Genomic DNA, 13,236 nt, shown 5'->3' on the forward strand with positions numbered 1-13,236 from the left:
GGAGAAGCAGTTGAGGAAATCTCAGCACCATCTTTCCTCTCACTGCTTTCCCCTTGAAAATTACCCCCCTCCTTCCACAACTTTGCCACTGCATAACAGAGGTCCAAAATTCTTCCATACATATAATTCCAGCCTCAAATTTCAATCTTGTGCCACTTGTGTAAGCACAACCTGCTGTAGAGCCAGCGTGGTGTAGCGGTTAAGAGCGGTAGACTCGTAATCTGGTGAACTGGGTTCGCGTCTCCACTCCTCCACATGCAGCTGCTGGGTGACCTTGGGCCAGTCACACTTCTCTGAAGTCTCTCAGCTCCACTCACCTCACAGAGTGTTTGTTGTGGGGGAGGAAGGGAAAGGAGATTGTTAGCTGCTTTGAGACTCCTTAAGGGGAGTGAAAGGCAGGATATCAAGTCCAGACTCCTCTTCTTCTTCTATATCGAAAGTAAGGCTGCTTAGGGTGAGAACTAATGGTAATGGTTCTGTAGTAGTACAGTAGTATGCCTAAACAGTAGTATGCCTAAAAGCAAATTTTAGATCCCACGTCTAAAGGAATACACCTGCTGGAGAGAGTTGTATATTAGCACTCCAAGGTTGTTGCTCCAATCATTTTGAACAAAATCACAGTTCTGGCCCCCATTGCAGTAGTCAGTGTTGGCCGGTGCCTACTGAGATGGTAGTGCCGAAGGCAGGGAGCCCAAGATGAAGAAGAAGAAGAGTTTGGATTTGATATCCCGCTTTATCACTACCCGAAGGAGTCTCAAAGCGGCTAACATTCTCCTTTCCCTTCCTCCCCCACAACAAACCCTCTGTGAGGTGAGTGAAGCTGAGAGACTTCAGAGAAGTGTGACTGGCCCAAGGTCACCCAGCAGCTGCACGTGGAGGAGCGGGGAAGCGAACCCGGTTCACCAGATTACGAGTCTATCGCTCTTAACCACTACACCACACTGGCTCTCAGTAGATGCCAGAGCCAATGACAATCAGAGCCCACTAATTCTTATTTTGTCCCCATCCTCCTTCCTGCAGAGCCCTACCAGTTACAACTTGAGACTAAGGAGGAGGAAGATGATAGGCAGTACCACCACCTGGACTGGTTGTTAGAAGGCAGGCAGGTAAGGACTAGCTGAGAGTAGACTAAGGTTGGTGGGGCAGTACCACCTTTGCCCTAATGCACCATCCTCCAATGCCTCAGGGACCACCCAGAGACAGGCCTTGCAGGTGACCCCCAAGAACATCACAACTGGGTGATAAGAGGATGTCTTACAACAAAATACCAGGGTCAAAAGTGACTTCAGCTATGACCCTAGACTCCATAGAGTTTTGGAGGACAGAGGAGAGGATGGGAATGGCCTTTCTGGAAGCAGAGCAGAAAGAAATATCATAATGGACCAGCCTCCACAGACAGTACTCTAACCTGGAAGTCACTAAGGCAGTGGCTAAATCTCTATGCTCACCAGAACCCTCTGCACCAGGCCAACACTAGATCCTCCAAGTGTCCCTGTTTTCCAGGAACAGTCCCAGATTTACAGAAGCCGTCCTAGTTTCTGATGTGATCCTGCAATGTCCCACTTTTCCTGAGGACGTCCTTATTTTCATCGGAGAAATGTTGAAGGGTATGGAGTTGTGCAACCCCTTGAGCCAAGGAGATAAGTAACTTTAGAAGACATCTAAAGGCAGCCTTGTATGGAGAAGATTTTTTAATGTTTAATGTTTTAGTATGTTTTTATATGTGCTGGAAGCAGCCCAGAGGGGCAACCCAGTCAGATGGGTGGGTATAAAGATGATGATGATGATGGAATAAAGGTAAAGGTAAAGGGACCCCTGACCATTAGGTCCAGTCGTGGCCAACTCTGGGGTTGCGACGCTCATCTCACTTTATTGTCCGAGGGAGCCGGCGTACAGCTTCCGGGTCATGTGGCTAGCATGACTAAGCCGCTTCTGGCGAAACCAGAGCAGTGCACGGAAGCGCTGTTTACCTTCTCGCCAGAGCGGTACCTATTTATCTACTTGTACTTTGATGTGCTTTCGAACTGCTAGGTTGGCAGGAGCAGGGACTGAGCAACGGGAGCTCACCCCGTCTTGGGGATTTGAACCGCCGACCTTCTGATCAGCAAGCCCTAAGCTCTGTGGTTTAACCCACAGCACCACCCGCATCACAATGATGGAGTAGGTCATCCCTATTTTCAATGGAGAAATGTTGCAGGGTATGCGACACTGAAGATTAAATTCTTCCACAGCTGTGTGCACACGATATGGCAGGTGTGCTCATACACTAATGTTTTACAGAAAATGTGGATGATGGCAAGGAGGAGAGAGTATGGGGTGGAAGCCCTGCCCCCTCAGCTGCCATGGCTCACAGGGATGGGGGCTAGGGTTGGGGAGATAAAAACTGCAGGTTCGAGATTGAATACAAATACTGGACTGGATCTGCAGCTTCTTCCTGCCTCTGTCTCGTGGCTCTGCCTCTGTGAGCTCCACTCACCAACTTTTGCTCACACCTGCTAAGCGATCTCTCATTCTCCAGGAAGGAAAGATGTGCACTAACTCTTTATCTGGTAAAGATAATGAAAATTGACTGTATCTTTGTATACACCTGGTTATTGCTACAGAAAAAAGACTGTAACATTTTAAAGTAAAGTTTAGTTGTTAATTTAAAAATTTAAGTTCAGTTAAGTGGTAGTTTATTTAATGAATAAAAATAATGCACTTTATGACCATGAGTTTGTATTCAAAAATCGTTTGCCTTTAAAAAACCTCTCTGGGTGCATATCCGATTTAAATGTGCTACACATGTCTATGTATTCTTCCGCAATTCTCAGTTCACCTGTGGGTATTTGAAGCACCATCATCTATCATTTTTGTATTTGTGCATTAAAAGACTAGGCTGCCACACTATGCAGGAAACACGAACAAGAGATTAAATCCCATCTGCTACCACCGATTCTTTTTAAAAAGGGGGAGACGATCTGCCATGCATTTGTTAGAAAACAAGACTTTAAAAAGAAACCCACTTTGGATAAGTCTTAGTATACTTCCTCAGTTAACTGGCGTCTCTCTGAACCAGCTGGCATGAATTAATGTACTATTCCGTATTTGCTTATTAATAAAGATTACAGTGGTACCTCGGGTTAAGAACTTAATTCGTTCTGGAGTTAGCTGGGTTAGCTTTTTCTGGGTTAGCTGAGTCTGTAACCTGAAGCGTCAGTAACCTGAAGCGTCTGTAACCTGAGGTACCACTTTACAGTGCTTTGTGAACACCAGCAATTTTGCACGAATTAATGAATATATGATGAGGTTTTAATGAATACATGTACAGTGGTACCTCGGGTTACAGACGCTTCAGGTTACAAACTCCACTAACCCAGAAATAGTGCCTCGGGTTAAGAACTTTACTTCAGGATGAGAACAGAAATCACATGACGGGGGCGCAGCGGCAGCAGAAGGCCCCATTAGCTAAAGTGGTACCTCAGGTTAAGAACAGTTTCAAGTTAAGAACAGACCTCCAGAACGAATTAAGTTATTAACCCGAGGTACCACTGTACACAGTTACGTTTAAGAATGCTGGAGAAGGGATTGGCGGTGCAAGGCTTTGGAGGAACTTTAACCATGGGCAGGTTTGTGGAGGGGTGCAGGTGAGATTTCACCAGTACCCTTGATGCCCCAGGCAGGAATACCATTTGCATGGACCAGTGGTGTAATCAGCACCTCTCTCTTTTTAGAATATTTTATTGATTTTATAATAAAATGGCATTGATCAACTTCTAACAAAACCTGCTGAGCATTACATGCATAAATTAGAAAGAAAATATAGAAGAGACATTGTCAAAACTGAATCTACCCCTCTTTCTCTGAGCAGTAGAACTGCCCACAGCTGCCATCACATGCAAAGTTATCTCACCTCATCTAGACCACAACCCTACATGGACTTATGGTGTCTTTATTTGCAATATGAGGGCTTTTCCAGACTGGTGATTTTTGTGGGTGTGCTGTGCAGCAAAAATAATGCACGGGTGCTAGATTTATGCAGGAGCCTCTGCAAATCATTCCATTTTATTAGTTGTTCTGTGATACTGCTGCAGTGTTACTGGGGTCTGGAGAAGCAACAACAGCAGGGGTGGGGGGAAGCAACCCCAGAATATCTATACTCTGAAAAGTTACAGGATTTCAGGAGGAAATTATAGGGCACGCACTGATTGGAAATAAAGCCACACGCCTGCCCCAAGACTTTTGCAGGTGCCAGCGTTATTGAAAGCGGAATAACCACCCTGACAAATCATCCTGAATCCACAATGAAAAGCACCTTGCTCGGTTGGTTGCAGTGTGGTGCTGATAATGTCAAGGTTGCAGATTTGATCTCTGTAAGGGACAGCAGCCCAGTTTATTGTGCCCCCTCACTTTTCCCCCTGTTCTCGAGGCTCTGTGATGAAACCTCTTTTCCTTCTGCAAGGGTGATACATTGCCTGCTTCCAGGGGCCTCTGAACGTGAGGTGGGCCTGGAATGGAGAGAATCGCCTGCGTGGAGGACAGGGAAGGGTGCTTTGAGTGTGGAGAAACTGGCCTACTGTACAGGGGCAACATTTGCTCGTTTGTTGCTCCACCCACTTTTGTCTCTGGCCCCACCCACCACCGGCACATGGCCCTCAGAAGGCTATCCAGAAGGGAATGTGGCCCCCAGACTACAAAAAACACCCCCTGCCTGGACTAGGAGAAGAAGCAGCGTGGAGAAGCTGAAGAAAAGGGAAGAAGGAAAGACATTGTAGAGCAGAAAGGAGAGTGGAGGCCCTGAGAGACCGAAAAGTCCTGTGACAGAAACTGTTATTAAACGGGCAACAGTTAACCGACATTATTCATTTAGTCATCAAACCTCCAGTTGCCAGGGAACTAGAAGGAGTTTCAAGTTGGGTCATTGCAAAGTGTTGTTTAATTTTCCCATTAATTGTTATATAACTGTTCCTGAACTGGCTTGCAGCTTTTAACTTTTACAAGGTAAAGAAGTACTGTTTTATTAGACTCCCGAGCGACTGGAGGGGTAGATTGCTAATTTATCCTTTCAGGGATTCCCCTACACACCTGTTTGTTGTAGCCCTGAATCCCCAAAGGTCCAATTCTCCCCTCAGAATAACGTCAATTTCCCACGGGGTCGCTTAACTCTTACAACCATACCTCAACAATATATCCAACATGGCAGGTCGTAGGTCAGCATCCTCGGCCCCAAATTTCTAGTGCCTGATTTTGACTAATGAGGAATGTAATTACCCTGCTTTTTCAGCTCTGAACTTTAACCTTTGCTTGGACAGTTGGTTATTCTGTACCTGCGGCCATTTCTGTGCCGACAAAATAGTCAAGATGCCAACTTTTGTTCTGATGGAAAGAGTAGTCCAAAAGTAATCTTAAAAAGAGGTTTGGGTTTTTTGGAATGCTGCTACTGTCACCACTGAGAAAGCACTCTTTCTATCACACTCAACATCTACCTATTTCTATTGCTTTTGAATGGTGTTTCATATGTTGTACACCAGTATCTTTAATGATATGGCAGTATATGAAATGCTTCTATAAATGAACAAACTTACTCCACGGGCCAATGGGAAGGCAAGTTGCAGTCCAACAACTTCCCAAATGCAACAGGTTGGGAAAGGCAGGGAGATTCAGCCATGTGTGAAATCTCTGCCTCTCTTACACACATTAAATATATATATGAGAGAAGTCATGAGTGACTTACTCAACATCATTTTTAAAGTCTGTCCAATACTGCTCTTCTCCCTCTTTCATTACACTGGGCCTTACGCTGCTGCTTTTCAGGGAGGCAGGTATACACACTATACCATTAAAACACATTTGCCCCATCAAAGAATTCTGGACCCCGTAATTAAGGATTGGTGAGAATTTTAACTCTCTGCCGATAATTCTTTGGGGGGGGGGGAAGTGTTTTGAATCTGGTTTAAAAGATGTAGCGCGTACACAGCTTCTGGGCCATCCAATGAAGCTGAATTTTAGGAGATTTAGGTCCGACAAGAGAAGTACTTTGTCATACAGTGCATAATTTTCCACGGGAGGCAGTGATAGCTTGAAAAGGAAATTGGACAAAGTCATGGAGAACAAGGGATGCAGGTGGCGTTGTGGGTTAAACCATAGAGCCTAGGACTTGCCAATCAGAAGGTCGGTGGTTCGAATCCCCGCAAGGGGTGAGCTCCCGTTGCTCGGTCCCTGCTCCTGCCAACCTAGCAGTTCGAAAGCACGTCAAAGTGCAAATAGATAAATAGGTACCGCTCCGGCAGGAAGGTAAATGGTGTTTCCGTGCGCTGCTCTGGTTCACCAGAAGCGGCTTAGTCCTGCTGGCCACATGACCCGGAAGCTGTACGCCAGCTCCCTTGGCCAATAAAGTGAGATGAGCACCGCAACCCCAGAGTCGTCCGCGACTGGACCTAACGGTCAGGGGTCCCTTTCCCTTTACTATGGAGAACAAGGCTATCACTGGAAGGGTCGTAGCTCAAGGGTACGGCATCCACCTTACATGCAGAAGGTCCCGGGTTCAATTCTCAGCTTCTCTAGGTAGAGCTGGGAGAGACTCCCTGCCTGAAACCCTGGAGAGAACCTGCCAGTCTGTGTGGAGAACACTGAGCTTGATGGACTAGTGATCTGACAGCTTCCTATGTTCCTGCGCATGAATGTCAGAAGCAAATCAAAACTTTCTTCACGGGCCTTACTTGTCTCTGTGCTCCTTCAGTTTTGAAAAACATTTGGTCACAAGCTTTGCAAGATATTTCGGGTTTTGTTTTTTGTTTTTTTGAGAGAGACTTCTTGCAAAACAAATCAAAAACCTATCTTTTTAGAGAACAGAACTATCCAAAATGCTTTTTGTGGGGAGCAGCTTTTTGGCACACCAGAAAGGCAATCATCTCATTTTATAATTATCAACAACGCCCAAGAGTTCTCAGCATATCAACAGGACACATGTATATTTATAAACCGAATAGAGGTGTTTATTAGGGGACTCTCTTTTTTGGTGTTTAAAAAAAAGGGAGGAAAAAGAGGAGAAGGTTTATTCAGGAAGAAAAGCACACACAAGTTGCCAAGCAACATGGACAAACTATTTATAAAACCCCACTCTACTTTTTTTAATTAAAAAAAGATGAGGCTAAAATTTCCAGGCATGTGTGGGCTTTGAAGAGAGATGACAAGTGCTCCTTAATTACTATTCCAAGGTGAAAATGGAAAAAAAACATATAGCAGCAGTAAGAAGTAAGAAAAAAGGATTGTGCTGACATACCGGAATGCCTTCAGTTTCCAGAATGAGGCTGGGAACATGTCGGGCAGAGAGTGCGACACGGATCGCTTCCCTGATGCGTTTCACCAAATCTGGGCTGAACTCCTGGTTGGTGGCCATCTTTAGGAAAAGGATCACCCTTTCTTCGTCGTCTTTGTTGTACTGAGGGACGCAGAGGCTGTCCGAAACCTCCTCAAAAGCTTCCACTGAAGAGACAAAGGAAATGTTGGCTTAGACTTATTCATGCCCCCACACCCAAGGCAGGGAACAGTAAACATGTGCCCATTATCAAGCCAGGCCATGGTGGCTTGCAGGGGCAGCTGGCACTCCATAAGCCTGGTAGGGCAGAAGGCAGGGAGCCCAATGGCACCAGAGTCAATGGCAGGCACAGCCAGCTTGGTCTAGTTTTGTCCCCATTTTCCTCCGTACAGAGGAAACGGATGGTCTCAGCACTCTTAACTAACTGCAGTTCCCAGGATTCTTTGGGGGAAGAAGCCCTGACTGTTTTAAGCAGGATAGTGTAGCCTTTTAGGCCTTTCTCATGGGTGGAAGAGCATTGCGCCTGAGGAGGGAAGAAGGAGTCAACAGACACCAAAGGGTTAAACCAGAGAAAGAGCTATTTATTCTGCCTTCCGGGTAGCAGAAGGAGCTAGTGTGATAACTCACAAGCAAGCACAAGTTTTACAGCCATTGCACCCAGCATATATTCCCTCCAGTTCCCTTTGCCACCCCCCCTTCTCCCCCTCCTCAGGAGGAGAAGAGAAGACTCCCTGGAAAATACCCTGATGTTGGGAAAGATGGAGGACACAAGGAGAAGAGGGCGACAGAGGACGAGGTGGTTGGACAGTGTTCTCGAAGCTACCAGCATGAGTTTGACCAAACTGCGGGAGGCAGTGGGAGACAAGAGGGCCTGGCGTGCTCTGGTCCATGGGGTCACGAAGAGTCGGACACGACTAAACGACTAAACAAGAAGGGCAGAAGCAGGGAGACTAACAGCAGGTGGCGCCAGAGGCAATGGCAGGCAGAGGCAACTAGTTCTAGATTTGTCCCCACCTTCCTTCTCCTCCCTGCTGAGTTCTCCAAAGACAACACTGAGCCCAAGGAGGAGGCAGCTGTCAGGCACTGCCAGCCCTCTGAACTGAATGTAGCTAAGAAAGCAGGCAGTTGGGGGCGCTGAGAGCAGACTAGCCTAGTGGGTAGCAGTGCCCCATTCACTGTAATGGAGCAAGCCTCCTTTGATGTTCTTAAGAGCCTCTTTTGGAAGTGTCAAATAAAGGGACAACACAAGGCTATTTAATTTTGGACCTTAAAACCACGAGCATTTGGACCAGATTTTTCCTATTCCTGTCCGCCAGTCTCTTTGAGCAACCGTCAGGTTGGTTCCCCGAAGTGGAACAAATGAAGAACTAGTTTTATCGAACGGTAATTTGTTGTGGTGTTTAATCCTCATTTTATCTTTCAATGTGACCTCAGCGTATTTGTATGTTGTCGCTGTGACCTGCCCTGGGATCATTTTATAAAGAAGGGCAGGGCGTAAACTTCACAATAAATTACTAAGCCTCTCTAGTCTACCAAAAACACGAGTTTTCCTTAAGCAATTTTTCAAATTGTCCTGTGCAGCACAGTGGCTTTCAAACCCAAGTTGCAGGAGGCTTTGGAAACGTATCTCAGGTGTTCCTTCGTGAGATAATCTACAATGGCATCTCCAGGTAAAAGGCTTAAATAGCAAATGATGAGAAAGAATGTCTGTCTAAGTTATTAAAGAGCCTTCCCCCACCTGGCTGGAGCTGATAAGAGTTGGGAGCCTGCAACTTGCTTGGCATTGGATTGGGCACCATGCAACTTGACTTGGGGGAGAAGGAGGTACAGTGGTACCTCGGGTTAAGTACTTAATTCATTCCGGGTTAAGTACTTAATTCATTCCGGAGGTCCGTTCTTAACCTGAAACTGTTCTTAACCTGAAGACCACTTTAGCTAATGGGGCCTCCCGCTGCTGCCACCGCGCTGCCGGAGCACGATTTCTGTTCTCATCCTGAAGCAAAGTTCTTAACCTAAAGCACTATTTCTGGGTTAGCGGAGTCTGTAACCTGAAGCGTATGTAACCCAAGGTACCACTGTATTTGCTGTTTTGCCTCGGGCAGCAGTATGCCATGGACCAGCCCTGCATCAAAGGAAAGCTTGTCCCACCTGACAAAGACCACAGGATGCTGAAACAGAAGAGAGGGGAAGAAAAGAGTGGGGGGAGTTTCTGAAATTTCCTGGTCCAGCCTCAGAAACGTCAGCCAGCCAGAAGAGCCAGACTGACACTGTGCCCCTGTATTCCCAGCCAACAAGTGCACAGCATGCCATTCTGCTATCTGCCACTAAGCATTCCTCACATATGGTCACGCCAAAGTGATGGGCATACCTGCAGCCAAGCATGACAATGCCTCCTGTCTTGGGGTTGATCTTGCAATAGTCACCGTGAGCCCAGACACCTGTCCAGAAAAACCCACATGGAGGGCAACCAGGTCAATTATCAACAATCCAGGCCCGGATGGCACACAAAACTGTTTTCACATTCACAAGAACAGTGGAAATTGATGGAACAGACTTTTCAAAAACCCACAATACAGTACAGTGGGTTAATTCGTTCTGGAGGTCCGTTCTTAACCTGAAACTGTTCTTAACCTGAGGTACCGCTTTAGCTAATGGGGCTTCCTGCTCCTGGCACGATTTCTGTTCTCATCCTGAAACAAAGTTCTTAACCCGAGGGTTAGCGGAGTCTGTAACCTGAAGTGTCTGTAACCTGAGGAACCACTGTACAATGTTTTGGGTATAGGGTAGGTATAGGGCAGTATATAAAATCAATTTTAAAAATGTTTACAAGAACACAGAAAACTAGAAGAGTTGTAGGGGGGTTCAGGGATTCAAGTCACTCTCCTTTTAACTTATTATGTTTACAGAATAACCCAGTGGTTCTCAAACCTTTTTCTCTGAACCACACTTTCAGAATAAATATTTGCTCAGGCCACACTGAATTTTTTATTGATAAGAATACATTGGAACACAAAAAGAAGCAACTCCTAGCAGTGCTTGATTTATAACATAGAACACAACTACTTTGTAATATGATCGTGGAACATCCAGAAAGTAAAAAACAATGAAGCCATAAGAACACAAGTCATTCCCAAAATATAATTATAAACGAGCCTCTTACATATGTACCTTAAGTCTGCATACAACCTCAATGAGAGGTGAGAGCTTGCTTTTGCCAGGTAATCTCCTTAGTTTTAGGTCTAATTTAAGTCAGACAAACTCTCATCTCCTCATCAACACAAATAAGCCTTTGGATTTTCTGATCTTTCACATCTGTCAGGAGCTGAAAATCCCTGGCAGCAAGATTACTCATCGCGAAATATTGGAAGACACAGGAGCTACCCACACTGGAAGAATGGCAGATGAAGGTCATGGACTACATGGAACTGGCAGAGATGACTGGCAGAATCCGTGACCAGGGAGAAGAGTCAGTGGAGGAAGATTGGAAGAAGTTTAAAGATTACCTGCAGAAGCACTGTAAAATTAAGGAATGTTGAAATGACATTTGATTGAAAATAAGTGGTACTGGTAAAGAGATGCTTAAGAAAATGTAAATAGGGATTGATAACTGGAAATGTGTATCTGAAGAAGTGTGCATGCACACGAAAGCTCATACCAAGAACTAACTTAGTTGGTCTTTAAGGTGCTACTGGAAGGAATTTTTTTCTTTTGGAAATGGATAGTTATAATAATAGGTTATTATATGGAGTAAGGATGAATGCTAGAGGGTAAGGATTTGCTGAATTTAATATTTGAACTGGAATACAAAATGGGAGGTGTGAGGAGGTCAAGAAACTAGTGAAGAAAATATAAGATTTGAAAATATTAATTTATTTTTAGTTTTGATTTTTGGCTTTTCTCTTTGTTTATATTCTTTATTCTTTATTTTTTCTTCTTTCTTCTATCAACTGTTTTTCTATTGTGTATCTTTTATCTGTTTTGCTTTTGTAATTTAAATGTTGGAATTTGTTTTTATTGTTTGTGAAACATTAATAAATATCATTTTTTTTAAAAAAAGAAAAGAAAATCCCTGTTCCTGTCACACCCTTTGAGAACCACTGGAATAACCTTCCAGGGGTCAGGAAACTTTGGCCCTCCATACGTTCATGAAATCATAAGAGTTGGGGGAGATAGCAGGCTTGGGGGGAGCCATCTCAAGTGCTCTCCCAGGCCACCCACCATCGAACAGGACCCAGGGGTGTGGTATCGCACCAGGGAGCCCCAAAACCTGACGCCTGAAGGGATAGAAAGTCCACCCTAACTCCTGGAACAAACAAGGAGACAGACAAAGAGGTCTGTCAAACCCAGGTCTAGGGAGGTTGCTGCCACACACTGAACTCCCACCCCACCCCCTGTCCAAATTCAACCGTGCTGCAATTTGTGCTGCCTTGTTTTGTTATGCTCTGGAACGGTTTGGTCCTTCTATTCTATTGTAAAATATATATATATATATTTGGGGGGTTTGTTTTGGTGGGCGAGCGCAGAGGAGTATAAATATGGGGGCGCTCAGAGGAGCCCTGACCCAAGAGGGTTTTCCCCAAGGACCTGTATCTTTATTTAGGGTTGGGGGTTTTTCTCGGGGTGGTTGGGGGCAAACCCCTTCTTCTTCTTCTAACTGTATCTCCCCCGTTTCTTTCTGATCTCCTTTCACTGTCATATTGGGGTGACCTCCCCCTCCCCTTATTTTACCTCTGCCACCACCACCCCCAGTGCCTGAACCCCCCCATTCGCCCACCCCCAGGGCCCCCACCACCCCGGGGAAACAAGAGAAAGCCAGGCTGGTTGTGTTGCGAAAGAAATCAAAACTCCAAGCCAGGGGAAAACACTCCAACTGGCTGAAAAAATACCTTCAAATTATTACAGATAGGTAGCCGTGTTGGTCTGCCATAGTCAAAATAAAAAAATTCCTTCCAGTAGCACCTTAAAGACCAACTAAGTTAGTTCTTGGTATGAGCTTTCGTGTGCATGCACACTTCTTCAGATACACTGAGTGTGCTTGCACACGAAAGCTCATACCAAGAACTAACTTAGTTGGTCTTTAAGGTGCTACTGGAAGGAATTTTTTTATCTTCAAATTATTGTCACTAATATATAATATATACATTATACTAATATATGCGTACTAATATATAATATGTAATATGTAATATATAATAATGACATATTAGACGTGCTCTATATAATATATAGGACAGAGGGCGCTCTGTTCTCGCGGACGCCAATTCCATCTCGCTCATGATTTCCAGCGCCGGGGACTCGGAGGCACGTGGCCTCTGGCGGCGGGCGGGGAGCAAGCTCGCCGTGTGCACAGAGGAGTGCCACTCTTCACTTTCGCGACTCTAGAGTGCGCACCTTCTCCTTCCCACTCCGCCAGAACAGTTCCGTTCCAGAGCGGAAGTGACGATAGAGAGGAGGCGGAAGCTTCCCAATCATGAGGATTTTTGTTGTCGTTCTAGCTGTGTAAATCCCTAATAGACGCAGCCGGGGGGAAATCAATCTCTGAGGAAGGCGACGGCGCGAAACGTCAAGGCCGGGACTCTCGCAGAAGAAAAGGGGCGCGGAAGGCTACATTCCCCCCTCACGAAATCAGCTCTATGGCCTTAGCCGTGGCGCAGGCGATGACGTGTTTCCGCTGCGCCGGGACCGAACCAAGATGGCGGCGGCCCTGAGTGGCCGGTGGATGCGGAGCTGATTCGCCTTCTTCAAGTATCTGTGGGAAGGAACCCGCTTCCCTCACTTCGCTCCGCCGAGCGGCCCCTGCAGTAAATTAGTAAATCCTCAGTAGATACTTTTAGCGAAATTTGATATGGACATCCAGTTAAGTGTAACAGCACCCAGTTTGTATTCACTGTACAAATCTCTCTTTTAACTGTTGCAATTGTGTTTTTTAGCTGCTCGTT

At 45.6% G+C, this 13,236-nt stretch overlaps 1 protein-coding gene across 1 annotated transcript in view; it reads right to left on the bottom strand.

The window, feature by feature from the left end:
* Nucleotides 1–10,649, bottom strand: part of LOC310693856 (uncharacterized protein) — a gene marked incomplete at its 5' end in the record, with an annotated part of 35,580 nt that extends 24,931 nt beyond the window's left edge. The window contains 3 exons of the mRNA XM_083476238.1: nucleotides 7,262–7,464; nucleotides 9,666–9,807; nucleotides 10,557–10,649. Of these exons, the coding sequence (XP_083332364.1) occupies nucleotides 7,262–7,464; nucleotides 9,666–9,807; nucleotides 10,557–10,649 (438 nt within the window). The remainder of the gene's footprint in view (nucleotides 1–7,261; nucleotides 7,465–9,665; nucleotides 9,808–10,556) is intronic.
* Between the last annotated feature and the right edge of the window lie 2,587 nt (nucleotides 10,650–13,236).

This window comes from Podarcis liolepis, assembly GCF_965112155.1.
Source record: "Podarcis liolepis genome assembly, chromosome: 15".
In the NCBI taxonomy this organism is placed as follows: domain Eukaryota; kingdom Metazoa; phylum Chordata; class Lepidosauria; order Squamata; family Lacertidae; genus Podarcis; species Podarcis liolepis.